The sequence below is a fragment of the Oncorhynchus mykiss genome, chromosome 2 (assembly GCF_013265735.2).
Source record: "Oncorhynchus mykiss isolate Arlee chromosome 2, USDA_OmykA_1.1, whole genome shotgun sequence".
NCBI classification, from domain to species: Eukaryota; Metazoa; Chordata; class Actinopteri; order Salmoniformes; family Salmonidae; genus Oncorhynchus; species Oncorhynchus mykiss.
In genome coordinates this window covers 94,362,031-94,385,640 of record NC_048566.1, presented here as the reverse complement: position 1 = coordinate 94,385,640, position 23,610 = coordinate 94,362,031, and the positions used below count along the sequence as shown (strand labels likewise).

General features: G+C 44.7%; 1 protein-coding gene across 1 annotated transcript; it reads left to right on the top strand.

Moving 5' to 3' along the window:
* The first annotated feature begins 18,446 nt into the window (after positions 1–18,446).
* On the top strand, positions 18,447–21,626 carry LOC110500132 (shaker-related potassium channel tsha2). The gene is made up of 2 exons (XM_021577316.2): positions 18,447–20,426; positions 21,000–21,626. The coding sequence occupies exon 1, from the start codon at positions 18,932–18,934 to the stop codon at positions 20,381–20,383; it is 1,452 nt and encodes a 483-aa protein (XP_021432991.2). The 5' UTR covers positions 18,447–18,931; the 3' UTR covers positions 20,384–20,426; positions 21,000–21,626.
* The last annotated feature ends 1,984 nt before the right edge of the window (positions 21,627–23,610 follow it).

Below are 23,610 nucleotides of genomic sequence, written 5' to 3'. Positions count from 1 at the left end.
CCCGTCAGGATTTTTTAATTTTTAAACATTTTTATTTCACCTTTATTTAACCAGGTAGGCTAGTTGAGAACAAGTTCTCATTAACAACTGCGACCTGGCCAAGATAAAGCAAAGCAGTGCGACAGAAACAACAACACAGAGTTACATGGAATAAACAAGCGTACAGTCAACACAATAGAAGAAAAAAGAAAGTCTATATATAGTGTGCAAATGGCATGAGGAGGTATGGCAATAAATAGGCCATAGTAGCAAAGTAATTACAATTTAGCAGATTAACACTGGAGTGATATATTTGCAGATGATGATGAGCAGATGATGGTGTGTAAGTAGTGATACTGGTGTGCAAAAGAGCAGCAAAGTAAATAAAAACAATATGGGGATGAGGTAGGTAGATTGGGTGGGCTATTTACAGATGGACTATGTACAGCTGCAGCGATCGGTTAGCTGCTCAGATAGCTGATGTTTAAAGTTAGTGAGGGAAATGTAAGTCTCCAGCTTCAGCGATTTTTGCAATTCGTTCCAGTCACTGGCAGCAGAGAACTGGAAGGAAAGGCGGCCAAAGGAGGTGTTGGCTTTGGGGATGACCAGTGAGAAATACCTGCTGGAGCACGTGCTGCGGGTGGGTGTTGTTATTGTGACCAGTGAGCTGAGATAAGGCGGAGCTTTACCTAGCATAGACTTGTAGATGACCTGGAGCCAGTGGGTCTGGCAACGAATATGTAGCGAGGGCCAGCCGACTAGAGCATACAGGTCGCAGTGGTGGGTGGTATAAGGCGCTTTGATAACAAAACGGATGGCACTGTGATAAACTGCATCCAGTTTGCTGAGTAGAGTGTTGGAAGCTATTTTGTAGATGACATCGCCGAAGTCGAGGATTGGTAGGATAGTCAATAAGTTTGGCGGCGTGAGTGAAGGAGGCTTTGTTGCAAAATAGAAAGCCGATTCTAGATTTGATTTTGGATTGGAGATGTTTGATATGAGTCTGGAAGGAGAGTTTACAGTCTACCCAGACACCTAGGTATTTGTTGTCCACATATTCTAGGTCAGAACCGTCCAGAGTAGTGATGCTAGTCGGGTGGGCAGATGCGGGCAGCGAACGTTTGAAAAGCATGCATTTGGTTTTGCTAGCATTTAAGAGAAGTTGGAGGCCACAGAAGGAGTGTTGCATGGCATTGAAGCTCGTTTGGAGGTTAGTTACACAGTGTCCAAAGAAGGGCCAGAAGTATACAGAATGGTGTCGCCTGCGTAGAGGTGGATCAGGGAATCACCCGCAGCAAGAACGACATCTTTGATATATACAGAGAAAAGAGTCGGCCTGAGAATTGAACCCTGTGGTACCCCCATAGAGTCTGCCAGAGGTTTCGGCTCACAGGCCCTCCGATTTTACACACTGAACTCTGTCTGCGAAGTAGTTGGTGAACCAGGCGAGGCAGTCATTTGAGAAACCAAGGCTATTGAGTCTCCCAATAAGAATACGGTGATTGACAGAGTCAAAAGCCTAGGCCAGGTCGATGAAGACGGCTGCACAGTACTGTCTTTTATCGATGGCGGTTATGATATCGTTTAGTACCTTCAGTGTGGCTGAGGTGCACCCGTGACCAGCTCGGAAACCGGATTGCACAGCGGAGAAGGTACGGTGGGATTTGAAATGGTCAGTGATCTGTTTATTAACTTGGCTTTCTAAGACTTTAGAAAGGCAGGGCAGGATGGATATAGGTCTGTAACAGTTTGGGTCTAGAGTGTCACCCCATTTGAAAAGGGGGATGACCGCGGCAGCTTTCCAATCTTTAGGGATCTCGGATGAAATGAAAGAGAGGTTGAACAGACTAGTAATAGGGGTTGCAACAATGGCGGCGGATAATTTTTAGAAAGAGAGGGTCCAGATGTTCTAGCCCAGCTGATTTGTACGGGTCCAGGTTTTGCAGCTCTTTCAGAACATCTGCGATCTGGATTTGGGTGAAGGAGAATCTGGGGAGGCTCGGGCAAGTAGCTGAGAGTGGTGCGGAGCTGTTGGCCAGGGTTGGGGTAGCCAGGAGGAAAGCATGGCCAGCCGTAGAGAAATGCTTAATGACATTTTTGATTATCATGGATTTATCGTGATCGTGTCGCCTAGCCTCAGTGCATTGGGCAGCTGGGAGGAGGTGCTCTTGTTCTCCATGGACTTTACAGTGTCCCAAAACTTTTGGAAGTTAGAGCTACAGGATGCACATTTCTATTTGAAAGAGCTAGCCTTTGCTTTCCTGACTGACTGTGTGTATTGGTTCCTGACTTCCCTGAACAGTTGCATATCGCGGGGACTATTCGATGCTATTGCAGTCCGCCACAGGATGTTTTTGTGCTGGTCAAGGGCAGTCAGGTCTGGAGTGAACCAAGGCCTATATCTGTTCTTAGTTCGAGATTTTTTGAAAGGGGCATGCTTATTTAAGATGGTAAGGAAATTACTTTTAAAGAACGACCAGGCATCCTCGACTGACGGGATGAGGTCAATATCCTTCCAGGATACCTGGGCCAGGTCGATTAGAAAGGCCTGCTCGCAGAAGTGTTTTAGGGAGCGTTTGACAGTGATGAGGGGTAGTCGTTTGACCGCGGACCCATCACGGATGCAGGCAATGAGGCCGTGATTGCTGAGATCCTGATTGAAAACAGCAGAGGTGTATTTGGAGGGCAAGTTGGTCAGGATAATATCTACGAGGGTGCCCATGTTTACGGATTTAGGGCTGTACCTGGTGGTTTCCTTGATAATTTGTGTGAGATTGAGGGCATCTTGTTGGACTGCTGGGGTGTTAATGGCTTAAGGACAACAAAGTCAAGATATTGAAGAGGCCATCACTAAGCCCTGACCTCAACCTATAGAAAATGTGTGGGCAGAACTGAAAAAGCGTGTGCGAGCAAGGAGGCCTTCAATCCTGACTCAATTACACCAGCTCTGTCAGGAGGAATGGGCCAAAATTCACCCAACTTATTGTGGGAAGCTTGTGGAAGGCTACCCAAAACGTTTGACCCAAGTTAAACAATTTAAAGGCAATGCTACCAAATACTAATCGAGTGTATGTAAACTTCTGACCCACTGGGAATGTGATGAAAGAAATAAAAGCTGAAATAAATCCTTCTCGTGTCACGTTCGTCATAGTGAGGAGACCAAAGCGTGATATGAATACATCTTCTTTAATTCCCAAAGATCACCAATCAAACTAACAAAATAACAAAGACGTGCAACTACACATAGTAGTCAATAACCCACAACAACCAAAATGGAAAATGGCAACCTAAATAGGATCCCCAATCAGTCAACAATAAACAGCTGTCTCTGATTGGGAACCAACTAAGGCCACCATAGACCTACATATACCTAGACATACTAAAACCCCATAGATATACAAAAACCCTAGACAGGACAAAAACACCTCGACAATACAGAACTAAACCAACCACCCTTGTCACACCCTGACCAAACCAAAATAATAAAGAAAACAAAGATAACTAAGGTCAGGGCGTGACATCTCTCTACTATTATTCTGACAATTCACATTCTTAAAATAAAGTGGTGACCCTAACTGACCTAAACCAATGAATTTTTACTAGGATTAAATGTCAGGAATTGTGAAAAAAGGAGTTTAAATGTATTTGGTGTATGTGTAAGGTGTATGTAAACTTCCGTCTTCAACTGTTTATACTGTATTCTATTCCACTGTATTTTAGTCAATGCCACTACAACATTGCTTGTTCTAATATTTATATATTTCTTAATTCCATTATTTTACTTTTAGATTTATGTGTATTATTGTGAGTTGTTAGATATTACTGCACTGTTGGAGCTAGGAACACAAGCATTTCGCTACACCCGCAATAGCATCTGCTAAATATGTGTGTCACCAATAAAATTTGATTTGTGTACTGATGGTGCACCATGACAGTGAAGCCTGTAGAGCTGTTTAACACTGTGTCAGTGTGAAAAGTAGGGAATTAGGTAGGATAACGGACAAATCAATAACATTACATTGCTATACTGACTCTAATAAATACTCACAATGCACAAAAAAAAACATCTGAATTATCGCTTAATTTGGCCTCTGGTTTAATCGTTTGATTCAGGGCTACTTGAATGAAAAGAATACCTACTTTTTGCCAGCTCTCTCTCAAACGGTACATCAACTGGCGAAAGCTAGCTAAGTTCATTTACTTCTGCTGAAACGGGACAAAAAGGATATAAACAACAGCTGTTTGATAGTAATAATGGCCACTTCACATCGTTATCTGATAGCTAGCTACAGGCTGAACTGGTTGTGGTAGCTACTAGCTAGCTAATTCATTCACCTCAGTCAAGAGGGGATGAAACATTAGCTAAAGTTACATCTCAGTTACACTACTAGCTAGCTAATTCATTCACCTCAGTCAAGAGGGGATGAAACATTAGCTAAAGTTACATCTCAGTTACACTACCAGCTCAGCACTGGGAATAAACACCAGTTTAGTTTTTTTTTTGTTAAGTTAAACAGCAGTTACCTTACCAGCTACATCAGTCAACTAAAGAGTAGCCAGTTTCTGCTCTGCTGGCTTTTACAACTTGGAGAATGAGCACAACACATACACACTGACAGCAGCTGCTTCAGTTCAACTCTCCTGTGCTGGTCCAGCCAAGCTTTGCCTTCACACAGCCTGTCCGGCCACTCTGAGACATCCGCATGGTCCTAAAGCACATCAATGCCATTTTTGGTATCACAGTGCAAAAAATAAAACTGGGGGGACCAAAACTGCAATTTCAGAATGTGTGTGGGGGGGGGGGGGTCATAACGCCCCCCCGTCCCCAATGAACATTGCGCCCCTGCTATATCCTATACATAACATGAGTTATTACTAAAATAAAAATGAATGTTCCAGAAGAACATTGATGTCGTTCCCTGATTAACAACCGTGAAGAGGACAGCGTCTCAGTCTTGGAATTGATCCCTCTATAGATGCCAGGCAGGGCTTGGATTCACACCTGGGTTCAAATACCATTTGAAATCATTCAAACACTTTAAGCGTTTGCTTTTGCCTGCCTGGAGTGTAGGTTGGTGCATGGTTTGCAGTTTGGGAGTATTATGTTGGTCGATTAAAGCCAGGTAAGCTCAATCAAGCACAGAGAAAGTATGTTCAATTATTTCAAATACTATTTGAACCCAGGTATGTTTGGATTGGAAGCTGCCGTCCGCCAATGCTGTCTACTAAAAAAAGGGCTTGATGTGATCAAGCAGTGAAATCATTCTCGGACAGAGCATGAAGGGGAGCCGAGGAGATAGAATGTAGAATGCAGAAGAGGATATTCCGAGGAACCCACAGCCTTCCGGAACTGGAGTGTCGGGTTTCAAACCCTCTTGCCCCATGCCTAGTTGGTTAGCTACGTATCTGCAAAAACATCGACATCAACTTCAGATGACGGCCTTTTAAAATGGATGCGTGGCAATCAAATCCTTGGCGGACACAGAGGGTGCCTCCTTCCCCACAGAGTAAGCCGCTGGCTAGGAGAGACACCCTTTTGCTTTAGGGTGTTTGAGTGCCAGGTGGGCTGGGTTTGCACTTTTGGGACTTTTCCCATTGGTTCCATTACATCCGCCAAACTCAGTCAAGCACAACTAAAGTATTTGAAATGACTGAACTCAGGTCTGGATGCCTGGCGGTGTCTCCGGCCCCCTCTGATTACGTGCTCACATACATACACGTGGGCTAATGGGGATGGCATATGAACATCTTATCGTTGATTAGGCCAACACTTTCATACTCCTAATGAGAAGGGATTGCACTCAGTCTTGGCATGTCAGACATATTTATAATACACCAGGGAGATGAAGGACGAAATGTTTGACAAGATATAGCCTACTGTAACTCATTTTAATTACTGCCATATCGTGAGATTTTATTCTAACGTTGTTGTGTGACGTTAACTCTAAATTAACAATGTAGCTAAACCCTTAGGTCCCCCATAGGATCTTGTTCCTGACCTTACAAAATATGCTTGCTAATGAAACAGAGGTGATTCTCCTTTCTCAAAATGAATAGCAATGCACAATAATCTCACAATAGCTGGATATTCCCCACATCCTTAGATATCATTTGTATCTCACCTGCTGGCTGTGGTATTGTGTGAGAATAGTCTAAATGACTAAACCCTTATGGTCTCGAGACCAAACTTAAGACTGCTGTGTAAAAAGGAAACCTGTTTAAATATGAAGCATCCAAGTCAAAGACCCCCTACTTCATATCCAACAACATAGTAGGAACAAGAATGAGCTGTTGACTAGTGAGACTGACCTGCTAAAAATCTGATATACAGAGGGGTCCAAAATGATTGACACCCTTGATAAAGATGAGCAACAATGACTGAATAAAATAAATCATTCAAATACTGAGCTATATTGTACGCTTAAGAACATTTGGAAATTAGATAATTTTATACTAATGCAATTAGTTTGTTTTCAGTGGGTTTCAAGTCCGGAGAATGAGATGGCCATTTCAAAATGTTGATTTTGTGGCCAATTAAAAAACAGAAATGTGGATTTTCATGTCTGCGTCGTGTTATTGTCTTGCTGGAAGATCCAGTTGAGGATACGTTTCAGTCTCCTGGAAGAGGCAACCAGGTTTTGGGCTAAAATGTCCTGATTCTGGGTAAAATTCATGATGCCGTAGACCTTAACAAGGGTTCCCAGGACCAGTGCAAACAAAATAGCCCCATAACGTCAAAGATCCACCATATTTTACAGTAGGTATGGGGTTATTTACTGCTCATACATTCTCAACCACCATATTTTACAGTAGGTATGGGGTTATTTTCTGCTCATACATTCTCATCCACCATATTTTACAGTAGGTATGGGGTTATTTACTGCTCATACATTCTCATCCACCATATTTTACAGTAGGTATGGGGTTATTTACTGCTCATACATTCTCAACCACCATATTTTACAGTAGGTATGGGGTTATTTTCTGCTCATACATTCTCATCCACCATATTTTACAGTAGGTATGTGGTTATTTACTGCTCATACATTCTCATCCACCATATTTTACAGTAGGTATGGGGTTATTTTCTGCTCATACATTCTCATCCACCATATTTTACAGTAGGTATGGGGTTATTTACTGCTCATACATTCTCATCCACCATATTTTACAGTAGGTATGGGGTTATTTTCTGCTCATACATCCTCATCCACCATATTTTACAGTAGGTATGGGGTTATTTACTGCTCATACATTCTCATCCACCATATTTTACAGTAGGTATGGGGTTATTTTCTGCTCATACATTCTCATCCACCATATTTTACAGTAGGTATGGGGTTATTTACTGCTCATACATTCTCATCCACCATATTTTACAGTAGGTATGGGGTTATTTTCTGCTCATACATTCTCATCCACCATATTTTACAGTAGGTAGGGGGTTATTTTCTGCTCATACATTCTCATCCACCATATTTTACAGTAGGTAGGGGGTTATTTTCTGCTCATACATTCTCATCCACCATATTTTACAGTAGGTATGGGGTTATTTACTGCTCATACATTCTCATCCACCATATTTTACAGTAGGTATGGGGTTATTTTCTGCTCATACATTCTCATCCACCATATTTTACAGTAGGTATGGGGTTATTTACTGCTCATACATTCTCATCCACCATATTTTACAGTAGGTATGGGGTTATTTTCTGCTCATACATTCTCATCCACCATATTTTACAGTAGGTAGGGGGTTATTTTCTGCTCATACATTCTCATCCACCATATTTTACAGTAGGTATGGGGTTATTTACTGCTCATACATTCTCAACCACCATATTTGACAGTACGTATGGGGTTATTTACTGCTCATACATTCTCATCCACCATATTTTACAGTAGGTATGGGGTTATTTACTGCTCATACATTCTCATCCACCATATTTTACAGTAGGTATGGGGTTATTTTCTGCTCATACATTCTCATCCACCATATTTTACAGTAGGTATGGGGTTATTTTCTGCTCATACATTCTCATCCACCATATTTTACAGTAGGTATGGGGTTATTTTCTGCTCATACATTCTCATCAACCATATTTTACAGTAGGTATGGGGTTATTTACTGCTCATACATTCTCATCCACCATATTTTACAGTAGGTATGGGGTTATTTTCTGCTCATACATTCTCATTTTAACACCGAACCCACCACTGGTGTGCTCTGCCAAATAGCTCTATTTTCCCATTTCATTTGGCATGTGTTAATTTGTGGATGTCCATCATCCATTTAGTGTGATACACTTCATGACCAAAAGTATATGGACACCTGCTCATCGAACATCTCATTCTAAAATCATGGGCATTAATATGAGGTTGGCCCCCCCCCCATTGCTTTTATAACAGCCTCCACTCTTCTGGGAAGGCTTTCCACTAGATGTTGGTACATTGCTGTAATAACAGCCTCCCCTCTTCTGGGAAGGCTTTCAACTAGATGTTGGAACATTGCTGCGGAGACTTGCTTCCATTCAGCCACAAGAGCATTAGTGAGGTCGGGGGCACGGATGTTGGACGACTAGGCCTGGCTCGCAGTCGGCATTCCATTCGGGCAGGTTGAGTTCTCCTGGCATCCACCAAATGGGGCGGCAGGGTAGCCTAGTGGTTAGAGCGTTGGGCTAGTAACCGAAAGGTTGCAAGTTCAAATCTCTGAGCTGACGAGGTCTGTTGTTCTGCCCCAGGCAGTTAACCCACTGTTCCTAGGCTGTCATTGAAAATAAGAATTTGTTCTTGCCTGGTAAAATAAATTTAAAAACAGATTCATTTTTGAGTGTAAAATGAAACATCACTTGGTGTAAATATTTTAGTACGCAATTTATTTTCATTAATGCTATTGAAAATGTAAAATGATTCCAATGGCTCGAGTAACATTTACATTTTTATGAAATTGAGCACATTGATAAGATATTAAGGCAACTTTGAACAAGACCTTAATTGAAACTGTAAAGCCTACGGACTTTGTTTCGATGTCTTTTGTCATTGGAGACTACCTGTGCTGGAGGACATCTGCAAGATGGTGCTGGCAGACTTAAATAATAAATTAATGTCAAATCAGTTGCATTAAGTTGTTGTTCTTTTTTGTTTGCTGTCAAACATAAGGTCTACAACAAAAATACCCATAAATAGTGCTTTTCTCACCGGATACATTTAAAAAAAACTTTTATTTGAGTCGTTTCTTGAGAGTGTTATTTATTCAAGTAAAAATAAGCATCTTATTTACAGAACTTTTATTGAAGTATAGATTTTCAGTACTCTATCCATCTGTGCAAATTATACATAGCCTAACTATAACATGTGGGCGAGCATCCACACTGGAGTTAAATGTATCATTCTACCGTAGGCCTACATCTGTTAATCAACTGAAGGCCCAAATCAGCTCATCAACTCAGCCAAAATGCAGCCTATTTGAATATAATCAAATTATCAAGGGGCCTATTGCATCCATCGATGGCACTAGATTATCGGCAGCTGGTGTCTAGTTAAATCATCAATATGCGCTAAATTCACCAGCACAGCTGATCTTAAATGCAACTATGGGAGCAACCATAACAATGGGAGTCGTTGTCCCAAAGGCAGGAAGGCAGGCAAGAAGTTTAGCTCTTCATATTAAACCCATAGAAACACATTTGGCTTATTCTGGACAGATTTTGGCAAGAGTGAGCCTTCTCGCTTCGGTTGCTAAATCCGGAGAAATTATGGACAATGTAAAATGTAAATGTAGCTAGAATGAAAAAGTTAAAACAATTGGCTGGTATGTCCTCACTGATTGGTTTACCCGCTATAGTGCTGTCCGGTTAGAACATGATGTTGAGGCCCATCACTGTCCTCCTGATAGTCAACACCACACACAGACACAGCTGTTTCCATTTGAGGATGTTTATATGATTTTTTGTAATCCGAATGATTTGGAATCTTATTGTTGTGGTCATTTAGATACAGGCACAACATTCAGACATTCGTGTTCCTGTCGACAATAAAAAACAGTCCTCAGAAACATGGCGTCTTCTCCCTTCAGACGACGATAACGCTCTGACCTGAATGGGCGGGTGCAGTGTCCAGATGCTCATTTCCAAGCGCTCTGATTGGTTGGGTATGGCAGGGCTATGATGGGTGAGGTAGGCTGAGCAGCCAAACTAACGGGACTTAAGGGAAACTGAAGAGACTGTGAGGGGAAGTTAGGTAGAGAGGAGAGGAGCAGGACAGCCTTTTATTAAGGCCACCCCAATATTTCTTATGGAAATATTAACATCCACGAAAAGGCTCTAACCTAAATGGCACAGTCTCTAATGGGGGCCACAGTATTGAAAGGACAACAGTCTCTGAAAAGCCACAGGCCTCGAGGGGAAGCTTACTGCTAGCGTGCCAATCTTACCTGGCAGGACAGGCAAGCCTTAGGGGCCACCCCGTGAAGGCGGTACACAGATACGCAGAGATAGTCTTGGGCCACCCCATGGAACACCACGTGGGTGGGGGGGATGCCCTCTAACTGGGATGGTGCAGGGCAGCTGGGCCCCATCCTTAGACGCTGAGTGCAATGCTGGAGGCTGGCCACGGCTGAAGCAGGTGGCTCGCCTCCTGCGGCGGAGGAATGTGGCATAGCGTCCACAACTGTCGTTGGCAGCTCACTGGCTGCGGCTGGTGACACTTTCCCCACTGCTGAAAGCAATGACTGTCATGGTGGAGCATGTGGGGACCCCTGGGTGAGGATCATCAGGGATCTGAAGGCAGGGGCCGGCTGTGCCCCAGAGACAAGGTCAGGTGGTCTCCCATGTGGGAAGGGCTAAGAGTCGTCCAAGGCTGGAAGCAAGCCACCCCCCAGAACTAGAGACAGCAGGGTCAGGGAACGGTGGTTCCCCCAGGTCAGGGAACGGTGGCTCCCCCAGGTCAGGGAACGGTGGTTCCCCCAGGTCAGGGAACGGTGGTTTCCCCAGGTCAGGGTTTCCCCAGGTCAGGGAACGGTGGTTCCCCCAGGTCAGGGAACGGTGGTTCCCCCAGGTCAAGGAACCGTGGATCCCCCAGGTCAGGGAACGATGGTTCCCCCAGGTCAGGGAGCAGAGGGCCTAGCAGGGCAGGGGACTTGGAACCCCGTACTAAATCTGAGTACTGCAGGTCAGGTATAGTGGGAGGCTGCAAACCTAGCCAAGCAGGGAACATATAGTCTAGTATAGTGAGGTTGAGCAGGTTGAGGGCTGTGAACTGTCTAACTGCACATCTAGAAGAGCAGATAACTCTGGGTCTAGCAGGACAGGAGACCCAGGGACTAGAACTAGGGCAGGTGGTTTGGCATGTAGCACTGAGGGAGCTGACTGTTGGCGACTGAGGCTGGAGGCTGCCGACCAATTGAGGGCAGATGCTGCAAACCTAGTGGGGCAGAAAACCTATAGCCTGGCGGAGCACTGGACTGAGGACCGACTAGAGCTGGAGACTGCAAAACTAGAACGGCTGAAGGCTGGGGGCCTAATGCTGATAACTTTAGGCTTGACACGGAGAACGTATCTGGACCTGACAGGGAAACCAACTCTGGACCCGACAGGGAGAAAATTACTCTGGACCCGACAGGGAAACCGACTCTGGACCCGACAGGGAGAAAATGACTCTGGACCCGACAGGGAGAAAATGACTCTGAACTTGACAGGGAGAATGACCCTGGACATCTCAGGGAAACTGATGCTGGACCTGCCAGGCAGAACGACTCAGAACCTGACAGGGAAACTGATGCTGGACTTGGAGAATAATAGAGCTCTGGGCCTACTAGAGAAACTGGTACCTTTGAGCCTAGCGGGAGCTTGTTGACCCAAACTGATGCTGGACTTGGAGAATAGTAGAGCTCTGGGCCTACTAGAGAAACTGGTACCTTTGAGCCTAGCGGGAGCCTGTTGACCCACCTGGGCTAGGGACTGAGGGACGACTAATGCTGGAGACAACAGACCTCATGCAGCTGGAGACAACAGACCTCGTGCAGCTGGACACAACAGACCTTGTGCAGCTGGAGACAACAGACCTCGTGCAGTTGGAGACCAATGACCTAGTGCAGCTGGAGATCAATGACCTAGTGCAGCTGGAGACCAATGACCTAGTGCAGCTGGAGACCAATGACCTATTGCAGCTGGAGACCATTGACCTAGTGCAGCTGGAGCCCAATGACCTAGTGCAGCTGGAGATCAATGACCTAGCGCTAGGGACTGAGGGCAGGTGAGGGCTGAGGACTGAGAACCTAGCACAGGTAACTTGTGGCTTAGCAGGGCAGGAGGATCTAAGCCTGGCGGGCTAAGGAGCTGTGGGCTGACTATGTCTGGAGACTGCGAGCCTAGTACAATGAACTTGGGGCCTTGTAAGACTGGGGGTTCTAAACCTGGTGGGATAGGCCTAACAACTTAGGCAGGGGGCAGGGCAGTAGAATGCAGAGCTGCAGATGGGGCATCTAACTTATGGCCTAGCAGGGCAGGGGGCTCTAAGCTTGGCAGGCTAGGACGCTGTGTACACAACAAAGAGGGGGATGCGGTCCATGCAGGGCAGGATACACTAGACCTACTTGAGGGTCAGGACAGACTTGGCATACTGGGAAAATAGGGAACTTTAAACCTGACCCTACCGGGATGAAAGACACTCTGACCCTGTCGGGAGGAAATGGATCTCTGACACTACAAGGAAGGAAGGGAACTCTGACCCTACTGGGAAGGTTGAAAACTGTAACTCTACCGGGAAGCAAGGGAATTCTAAACCTGACCCTACCTGGAAGGAAGGAGACTCTAAACCTGACCCTACCGGGAAGGAAGGAAACTCTAAACCTGACCCTACCTGGAAGGAAGGAAACTCTAAACCTGACCCTACCGGGAAGGAAGGAGACTCTAAACCTGACCCTACCGGGAAGGAAGGAAACTCTAAACCTGAGCCTACCGGGAAGGAAGGAGACTCTAAACCTGACCCTACCGGGAAGGAAGGGAATTCTAAACCTGACCCTACCGGGAAGGAAGGAAACTCTACAACTGACCCTACCGGGAAGGAAGGAAACTCTACCACTGACCCTACCGGGAAGGAAGGGAACTCTGCAACTGACCCTACCGGGAAGGAAGGAAACTCTAAAACCTGACCCAACCGGGAAGGAAGGAAACTCTAAACCTGACCCTACCGGGAAGGAAGGAAGATCTAAAACCTGACCCTACCGGGAAGGAAGGGAACTCTACAACTGACCCTACCGGGAAGGAAGGAAACTCTAAACCTGACCCTACCGGGAAGGAAGGATACTCTAAGCCTGACCCTACCGGGAAGGAAGGAAACTCTAAACCTGACCCTACCGGGAAGGAAGGATACTCTAAGCCTGACCCTACCGGGAAGGAAGGAAACTCTAAACCTGACCCTACCGGGAAGGAAGGACACTCTGAACCTGACCCTACCGGGGAGGAAGGACACTCTGAACCTGACCCTACCGGGAAGGAAGGACACTCTGGACATACCATGGCAGGATACACTGGACCTCCTTGAGGGGCAGGACATTGAACACCTGGTTACTTTACACTGAACGCCTGGTAACTTTACACTGAACGCCTGGTAACTTTACACTGAACGCCTGGTAACTTTACACTGAACGCCTGGTTACTTTACACTGAACGCCTGGTTACTTTACACTGAACGCCTGGTTACTTTACACTGAACGCCTGGTTACTTTACACTGAAGGCCTGGTAACTACACTGAACGCCTGGTAACTTTACACTGAACGCCTGGTTACTTTACACTGAACGCCTGGTAACTTTACACTGAACGCCTGGTTACTTTACACTGAACGCCTGGTAACTTTACACTGAAGGCCTGGTTACTTTACACTGAACACCTGGTTACTTTACACTGAACGCCTGGTAACTTTACACTGAAGGCCTGGTCACTTTACACTGAACGCCTGGTAACTTTACACTGAAGGCCTGGTTACTTTACACTGAACGCCTGGTTACTTTACACTGAACGCCTGGTAACTTTACACTGAACGCCTGGTTACTTTACACTGAACGCCTGGTTACTTTACACTGAACGCCTGGTAACTTTACACTGAACGCCTGGTTACTTTACACTGAACGCCTGGTAACTTTACACTGAACGCCTGGTAACTTTACACTGAACGCCTGGTTACTTTACACTTAACGCCTGGTAACTTTACACTGAACGCCTGGTAACTTTACACTGAACGCCTGGTTACTTTACACTGAACGCCTGGTTACTTTACACTGAACGCCTGGTAACTTTACACTGAAGGCCTGGTTACTTTACACTGAACGCCTGGTTACTTTACACTGAACGCCTGGTTACTTTACACTGAACGCCTGGTTACTTTACACTGAACGCATGGTTACCAGCAGGTCCCACCAGGCTGTGACTGGAGAGGCCTCAACGTCTGAGCTGTACTTGACCTCTGCAGTAGCTGCAGGCTGTGGGCCAGGAGCAGCGAGGGAGTCCTGAGGGAGAGCAGGTGGAGTCTTTGAGGCTGAAGGTTCCAGGGTAGCAGACAGTCGAACCTCATGTACCCGAGCGGCCAAGAGGGACGTCTGTTGGGAGAGCGGCTGGACCACCTTGGGGCGAGGTGGTGCTCCTGACTCTCTGGCAGATATGATGTAGGCTCCAGCCCGGGGGTCCTGGAGCGACGAAGATATGTTGAATAGCTGGGCCACCTCGGGACATAGTGGGGGTCCCAATGGTCCTGTGGAGGTGGTGAACACTCAGGCCCGGGAGGTCCTGGTGTAGTGTCTCTCATGGGAGTAGCCGGGCCGACTTGGGGAGTACCGGCAGTGATTGAGCTCTAGCGACAAGTGACAATGGCTCTAGCGGTGGTGGTGGTGGTGGTCAGGAGAGTAGTGGCGGTGCCAGTGCTCCCGCGGTGGTGACAATGGCTCTAGCCGGAGTGGTGGTGGTGGTGGTCAGGAGAGTAGTGTCGTACCATACCAGTGCTCCCACGGTGGTGACTGAGGCCGGGAGAGCCTAGAGTATGCCCTCCTGATCTCATGCTGCTCGTGACGTAGGTACTCGCATTCCCTCATCAGCTCCCAACTGGTGAGGGTGTAGTCACTCCCTGACCACTGAGGAGGCCTGAAGCAGGGCTGGTAGTCACTTAGATGAGAGAGGTTTGTAGGGCCTCACAGCTCATCTTCCTCAGGTGCATGATGGCTTTGTGTGGCGTTGAGGGCGGAAGTGGGTGGTGACAGGCGTCTCATACATCTTAGGGATGCAGGATAACTCGTCTGCATCCTGAGGTGTGGAAACAACTCCTTTTATGGCTACTTCAACATCTCAATTATAGCAGATCAGAATCCGGTGATACGCAGGACCATGTAAAAGCTATCGGTCGCTAAATCCGGGGGAAATGACGGACCATGTAAAAAACTGTTGGTCACTAAATCGGGCTAGAAGGACTACAGAAAAACGGTTGGATGTTATGCCCTCACCCATCTGAGCGGTTGGCTGTGGATGCCCTCACCCGCTATATAGTTATAACTGATTGGTTTGGTTCTGCCCTTCGGTTGACGATAACATTCTAACCTGACTGGGCGGGTGCAGGGTCCAGATGCGCATTTCCAAGCGCTCTGATTGGTTGGGAATGGCAGGGCTATGATAACTGAGTTAGGCTGAGCAGCCAAACTAACGGAACTTAAGGGAAACTGAAGAGACCGCGAGGGGAAGTTAGGTAGAGAGGAGAGGAGCAGGACGGCCTTTTTTACACTTCTTCTCTGCCTTAGTCCTGCTTGCAACCAAAGTATTTTGTTATCGGAACAACTTAGTCCTTTTTTAACAGACTAAGGAAAATGTATCTATTTGACAAGCATTCTGTACAATATAAATAACTTGTTAACCACAGAAAATCTACTGTGGCAATTTACCCGACACTATGAATGGAAACTAATGTTGGTGTAGCCTACTGTTATTATTTTATTAGTTTCCTATTTATGTTATTGAACATTGTCTGGTATGATAATTTCTTATCAAGATCGGGGTAAAATATCCCTTGAATGTCCATTTTGTAATGTGACCCTAAATCAAGTCAACGGGGGATTGAGTTATTGTGCCAGAAGAGCGTGCACTGGAATCGAACCCATGACGACTTGGTATGTCTATATGTGTACAAGGAAGGCAGAGGCCCTAACAGCTCTGAATATATTCAGACTTGTGCACTGTGTACATGTGAGCCCTGTGGAACCTGGCATCGACCTCTATGTTGCCTTACATTCTTGGTGTGAATGACTTGAGGATATCCTGTTGACATGAGGGTCTCCTGCACCCATGTGTATGTGCATGTGTGTGTGTGTGAGTGTGTGCCCCACAGCAAACAGAATAATATTTTTTTTTAAGCACACCTATAGTAAAACATGTCCACTACATTACAATTACTGAGTTTATTTACTGATTCACATATGCCATATTTACTCTGTGAAAGAAGTGAGTCTTTCAGAGGCAAATGAGGTGACTGGTCATCACTTAGGGCTATTTTTCATCTTCATCACCAATGGGGAAAAGATGACAAGTGAAAAATGATGGAGAAATTCTACAACAGGATTCCTAACAGTAATGATGAAAGTGGCATTCTTAGAACCTTTTTTAAATTCGAACCCATTTATCAGCCTGCAGTAAAGCCATTACTCTGACTGTTTGTTTACTGTTTGTTTCCGTGGAGACAGAAGCCCCTGACGACTTGGCTTGACCTAGACGGTCGTTGGGTAACAGATTATCACAGGCGGCACAACGTCCTTACACTGACATTTAACTCTGACATCCAACCCTGGGTCTGTATAGATAGAGGGGGCAGTTAAGCTGTGTCCACTATGTTCATGGTCACCCATTCACAAAACATTTGATCACCACAAAAGTGAACTTCATTGGCCATCAATCAGAAAGCTGTGATAGCATGGGTTGGGTACATAGGCTACTGCATCAAAAACTGGTTCCCTTCTGGACTGTAGATGCATAGCCTATCTTGGGGTTTGGTGCTTCAGTTTTGACACAGACATTAATCAACTGTGTTCCTAGGAAAGATTGTTGATCTTGTTTCGGATTATTTCTCACAGTCTTCAAAGTAGATCATGTGTGAAGCATATGAAACCGGAGCTCCAAGTTGGTGGGCAAGGTTGTGTAAGAGAGAGATTCATTTACAGAGTGGGCCTACCCTACAATCATTTTTTAGGAACATGACACAAACAAAAGAGAAAAGAAAACTCTCCCTTAGAGGGTTGTAAGCCAGTCTTAATTGTACAGGTATGTAATGCTACTTACCACATGTTACTTACAGCACATATTAAACTGCAACATAGTGGACTTTAATGCACAACTGCTTTCGACTTAGGCCTACATCCAATCTCGAGGGATAATAAAATCTAAATTTGGGGAGCTAAACTCTTGACTAGTTCTTCTCCTCTTACAGGCCTCGTCTAGTCAATTCAGAACCAGTGGTTCTTATTTGGACGACATGGGCACCGAAAGCAGTACGGAAAGTGTCATTCAACCTTTCTCACTCTCTCTCTCACCTCTCTTACAAACCACTACCGAGCAGTTGCAGGCCTACTGTTACGGAGGCAACAGGACCTGAGGGGAGGTTACATTATAATTGGGGTGAGTGTACACGTAGCTGTTTTTTTTACACCCCAGTCTCTCTGGGACCCCAAATGCTAGGTCACATTTCTGCGAGAGGCCCCCTGTTCCAAGTTGTAAAATTGAACCCTTTAAGTGCTGAGAATAGGGGGGGGGGGGGGGGGGTATTTTGGCTGAGGTTTCCTGAAGACGTTATCCACTGTGGGTGCTCAGGTGTCAGTCAAGCTAGCAGTTTCCACTGGCCCGGTCCAGGAGGGCCCCTGGTTGGATATGTGAAGCTGGTGCTTTACACTCTGCTTTCTGCTTTAGTTTAGAGATCCTAGTAATCTGCTTTAGTTTAGAGCTCCTAGTAATCTGCTTTAGTTTAGAGATCCTAGTAATCTGCTTTAGTTTAGAGCTCCTAGTAATCTGCTTTAGTTTAGAGCTCCTAGTAATCTGCTTTAGTTTAGAGCTCCTAGTAATCTGCTTTAGTTTAGAGCTCCTAGTAATCTGCTTTAGTTTAGAGCTCCTAGTAATCTGCTTTAGTTTAGAGCTCCTAGTAATCTGCTTTAGTTTAGAGATCCTAGTAATCTGCTTTAGTTTAGAGCTCCTAGTAATCTGCTTTAGTTTAGAGATCCTAGTAATCTGCTTTAGTTTAGAGCTCCTAGTAATCTGCTTTAGTTTAGAGATCCTAGTAATCTGCTTTAGTTTAGAGCTCCTAGTAATCTGCTTTAGTTTAGAGATCCTAGTAATCTGCTTTAGAACCCTTGTGGTTATTTCAGATTGGTAACAAACATTCAAAGTGCAACAGGAAAAAAAAAACTTGTAAAATCTACAGAGTTATGATTTGTGTAGGCAGGGGCTACAGTTTATAAGGTTAACTAAAGGACACTTGGACAGTCCTTTAAAAAAAATGATGGCTGTGATTTGTTTCTCTGAAATATGATACTAGAGAACTGGTCAACACTGCAAGTCCTGAGTTCAGGAAACTTTAAGAAGTGTAATAGGTGTTTACTAGTTGAGTTAGATTTAACAACATGTCACAGTGAGTGAGCAGTGAGTGAGCAGGGGACAGTGCAGCAAGTGTCATCACGTCAGTCAACCTGGGGAGGGCATCTGGTAGTTTAAAATGGTGTGAATATGATCAGCATCAGTGTAGACAGCCAACGGTAGCAAGTAGACTGCCTGGATTACATTTCAGTACCTTCTGCAACTAAAAAAAGTGTATGCATTTAAATGGAGGAAACCATCAAGAAGCAAACTTTTCCTGGGCAGTAAAAAAACTACCGAGAAAGTGATAGTTGGGGCCGTGGAGGTGAGTGAAGCCCTTACCCTTGAGAAGGGTAAAAGATGACTGTTGTGTCCTGTGAGATCCAGGACGAGACTGTGGTAGTTTCTCCCCTCTACCAAGATGATTGCGACGAGGAGCGGGGCGATCAGGAGTGCAGCGAGAGGGTCGTCATCAACATCTCGGGACTGCGCTTCGAAACTCAACTGAGGACCCTCTCGCGCTTTCCCACCACGCTCTTGGGAGACCCACGTAAAAGGATGCGCTTTTTCGATCCGTTGAGAAATGAGTACTTTTTTGACAGGAATAGACCCAGCTTTGATGCCATCCTCTATTATTACCAGTCTGGAGGAAAGCTTAGGAGACCTGTCAACGTTACCATGGACATTTTCATTGAAGAAATGACATTTTATGAAATCGAAGAGGAAGCAATTGATATGTTTAAAGAAGATGAAGGTATGATCATAGAGGTGGAACGTGCGATGCCTGACAACGAGTTTCAGCGCCAGTTGTGGCTGTTGTTTGAGTACCCGGAGAGCTCAGGGCCTGCCCGGATGATCGCTGTCGTATCAGTCAGTGTGATTGTAATATCCATTGTGATCTTCTGTCTAGAGACTTTACCACAGTTCAGGGAAGATACCAGCGCAAACCTACCATTAAGTAATCACCATACCACGAATGGGACTACTCTCCATAAAAAACCCAATCTATTCACAGATCCGTTTTTTATGGTGGAGACACTTTGCATCGTGTGGTTTTCCTTTGAGTTTCTCGTGAGGTTTTTATCTTGCCCGAGCAAACCGGCATTTTTCAAAAACGCAATGAACTCCATCGATATCTTAGCGATAGCACCTTATTTCATCACCCTTGGCCTTGAACTAGCAGAGCAACAGGAAGCAGGAAGCGAGCAGGCCATGTCGTTAGCCATACTCAGAGTCATCCGTTTGGTTCGAGTGTTCAGGATTTTTAAACTTTCCAGGCACTCCAAGGGTCTCCAAATCCTGGGTCAGACACTCCACGCCAGCATCAGCGAACTCGGGCTTTTGATATTCTTTCTTCTCATAGGGGTTATTCTGTTCTCCAGCGCAGTTTACTTTGCAGAGGCAGACGACCCTGAATCGGGATTCTCAAGTATCCCCGCCGCGTTCTGGTGGGCGGTGGTGTCCATGACTACGGTTGGATATGGAGACATGTGCCCGGTTACTATTGGTGGCAAAATAGTGGGATCTATGTGTGCCATCGCAGGAGTGTTGACCATAGCCCTACCTGTCCCTGTTATCGTGTCCAATTTTAACTACTTTTATCACAGAGAGCGTAATGACGAGGAAACCGCTGTGTATACCCACGTGACTTGTGGTCAACAGAACGCTTCATTCGGAGAATTCAAATCGACCAGCGACAGCAGACAGTCCCTCACCAAATCAGAGTACACGGAAGAGGATTCTTGCGAGACTATCAGATTAACACACTTCAACCCATTTGAACATTACACTGGCAAGCTGACGGATGTATGAAAAACAAGCATCGGCCTAGTTGAGCAGGGAAAAAACCGTCTCCGTGAGTAGCCCCTGAGTACTTTATTACGCGCGCTTTTACGCACGCTGTTAGTTGGCATGTAAATCTTCAAATATCTTGAATTAATTTGTTGGATACCTACAGTAGGCTTATAGCTTCGTTACAGTAATGGCAGGTCAGTGGCAGCTCTATGTGCATGTTTGAATAATTTGCGCGCGTTTTTACTCACGCTATCACTCAGTGTTTGTTGTCATATGATCTTCAAAAAACAGGAATTCATTTGTTTGACACCGTCAGTAGGCCTATAGCTTTACCCCCACAACAATTTTTAGAACTGGGTTTCTTTTGCATAGCCTATAGAATTTCTGAACTCGGAGCGCCACTGTGTGGTTGAAACGCAGTCGTGCAGCAGACGCTTCTAAGGCAAAAAAATCTAACCGCTATTTTGGTTATCTGAACAGTGTGCAAGAAATTGCTGATAATCAAAAGTGTGTGTGTGTATTATTTACTCATGACTATACATACATTGTCACTAACAAGCTTGTTAGGAACATTCTGGATTGAATTGATGGAATATAACCGCATGAAAAAGCATTCTCTTCTTTCTACTTGCAGAGTACAAGATCAAAGACCCTTGCCTTTCTGCTACACTTGAAAGAAAATGCAAACAATTCCATATATATTTGTAACTGGAAAAGTCAAGATAGTGATCAAACGTCACACACTTGTCCCATGAACTACTGGCCAGTAATGTGAGATGACAGGTGCTGCTGCAGGAGAGCCCCTTGAACAAACTACCAATCTGAATGTTCAATGACCCTTTCAATGTACTTTGCAATGTATTCAATGAACTGAAATGACTACTGTGTAGATATCCTGTAATGTATGGTTGTAAATATGCCTTTTTTTTAATGCTATCCTTATGTTCTCAGCTCAGAATCGAAATGTGAACATGCCTTGCTCTGTGTGCCTTTGTGGAAAGTTTTGAAGGAACTACACACGCCTTTATTTTATATAACTATTTATTGTACACAAATTCAAATTTAGCTGTAAATGGTCCTTGGGAAGGAATCACTGGTGTTAAAATAACTTGCCCATAGGAATTAGAATTATGTCTGCATGTAAAGAGAAATCAATAGTTCTCTAAAATGTTAATGAAAGGTCTATTTTCTATTTTTCTAAGATTGCAAAATTGTATGTGAACTTTTGAACTATATTTTTTAAATAAATAAATCCTCATTATTTTGTTTCAATATTAACTACCGTTCCTCCCAATGGGGGGGGGGGGGGTCTTCTCATTCTTTGTTGATTTCAAAAAAGCTTTTGACTCAATATGGCATGAGGGTCTTCTATAGAAATTGATGAAAAGTGGTGTTGGGGGAAAAACATACGACATTGTAAAATCCATGTACACAAACAACAAGTCTGCGGTTAAAATTGGCAAAAAACACACATTTCTTTCCATAGGGCCTAGGGATGATACAGGGATGCAGCTTGAGCCCCAACCTCAACATATATATCAACAAATTGGTAAGGGCACAAGAACAGACTGCAGCACCTGGCCTCACCCTACTAAAATCTGAAGTCAAATGTCCACTGTTTGCTGAAGATCTTGTGCTTTTGTCCCCAACCAAGGAGGGCCTATAGCAGCACCTAGATATTCTGCACAGATTCTGTCAGACCTGGGCCCTGACAGTAAAAATTGTGTACCTCGGCCTAAACACCAGCGCCACAGGTAATTTCCACAAAGCTGTGAACGATCTGAGAGACAAGGCAAGAAAGGCCTTCTATGTCATCAAAAGAAACAAAAGAAATTTGACATACCAATTAGGATCTGGCTAAAAATACTTGAATCAGTTATAGAACCCTTTATGGTTGTGAGGTCCGGGGTCCGCTCACCAACCAAGAATTCACAAAATGGGACAAACACCAAATTGAGACTGCAAAATTATCCCCGTACACAAAATAATCACTTGACACATTGGAAAGAATTAACAAAAAACTGAGCAAACTAGAATGCTATTTGGCCCTAAAAAGAGAGTACACAGTGGCAGAATACCTGACCACTGTGACTGTCATAAAATTAAGGAAAGCTTTAACTATGTACAGACTCAGTGAGCATAGCCTTGCTATTGAGAGAGGCCGCCGTAGGCAGACCTGGCTCTCAAGAGAAGACAGGCTAGGTGCACACTGCCCACACAATGAGGTGGAAACTGAGCAGCACTTCCTAACCTCCTGCCAAATGTATGACCATATCAGAGACACATAATTCCCTCAGATTACACAGATCCACAAAGAACTAGAAAATAAACCCAATTTTAATAAACTCCCACATCTATTGGGTGAAATACCACAGTGTGCCATCACAGCAGCAAGATTTGTGACCTGTTGCCACAAGAAAAGGGCAACCAGTGAAGAACAAACACCATTGTAAATACAACCCATATTTATGTTTATTTTTTTCACTTTTGTACTTCAAACATTTGCACATCGTTACATGTAGACATAATATGACATTTGAAATGTCTCTATTCCTTTCAAACTTTTGTGAGTCTAACGTTTACTGTTCATTTAAATATTTTTTATTTTCACTTTTGTTTATTATCTATTTGACTTACTTTGGCAATGTCAACAAACATATGTACACCTTGCTAATAAAGCCCATTGAATTGAATTGAGAGAGAGAGAGAGAGAGAGAGAGAGAGAGAGAGAGAGAGCGAGAGAGAGAGAGAGAAAGAGAGAGAGAGAGAGAGAAAGAGAGAGAGGGAGACAGAGAGAGAGACAGAGAGACACAGAGAGAGAGAGCGAGAGAGAGAGAAAGAGAGAGAGAGAGAGAGAAAGAGAGGGAGGGAGACAGAGAGAGAGACAGAGAGACAGAGAGAGAGACAGAGAGACAGAGAGAGAGAGAGAGAGAGAGGGAGACAGAGAGAGAGACAGAGAGACAGAGAGAGAGACAGAGAGAGAGAGAGACAGAGAGAGAGAGAGAGAGAAAGAGAGAGAGGGAGACAGAGAGAGACAGAGAGACAGAGAGAGAGAGACAGAGAGAGAGAGAGAGAGATCCAGAGAAAAGAGAATAGTGTAAAAAACAAACACCTGGCTTCCCTCTCTGTAACATTACTAATGTATTTGGAGTGTTATGCACAATGATACCTAGACAGCTGAGCTTTACAGGGAGTGGGCTTGATCCCTCCCAGTTCCATTCTCATATGTCACATACAGTAATGCT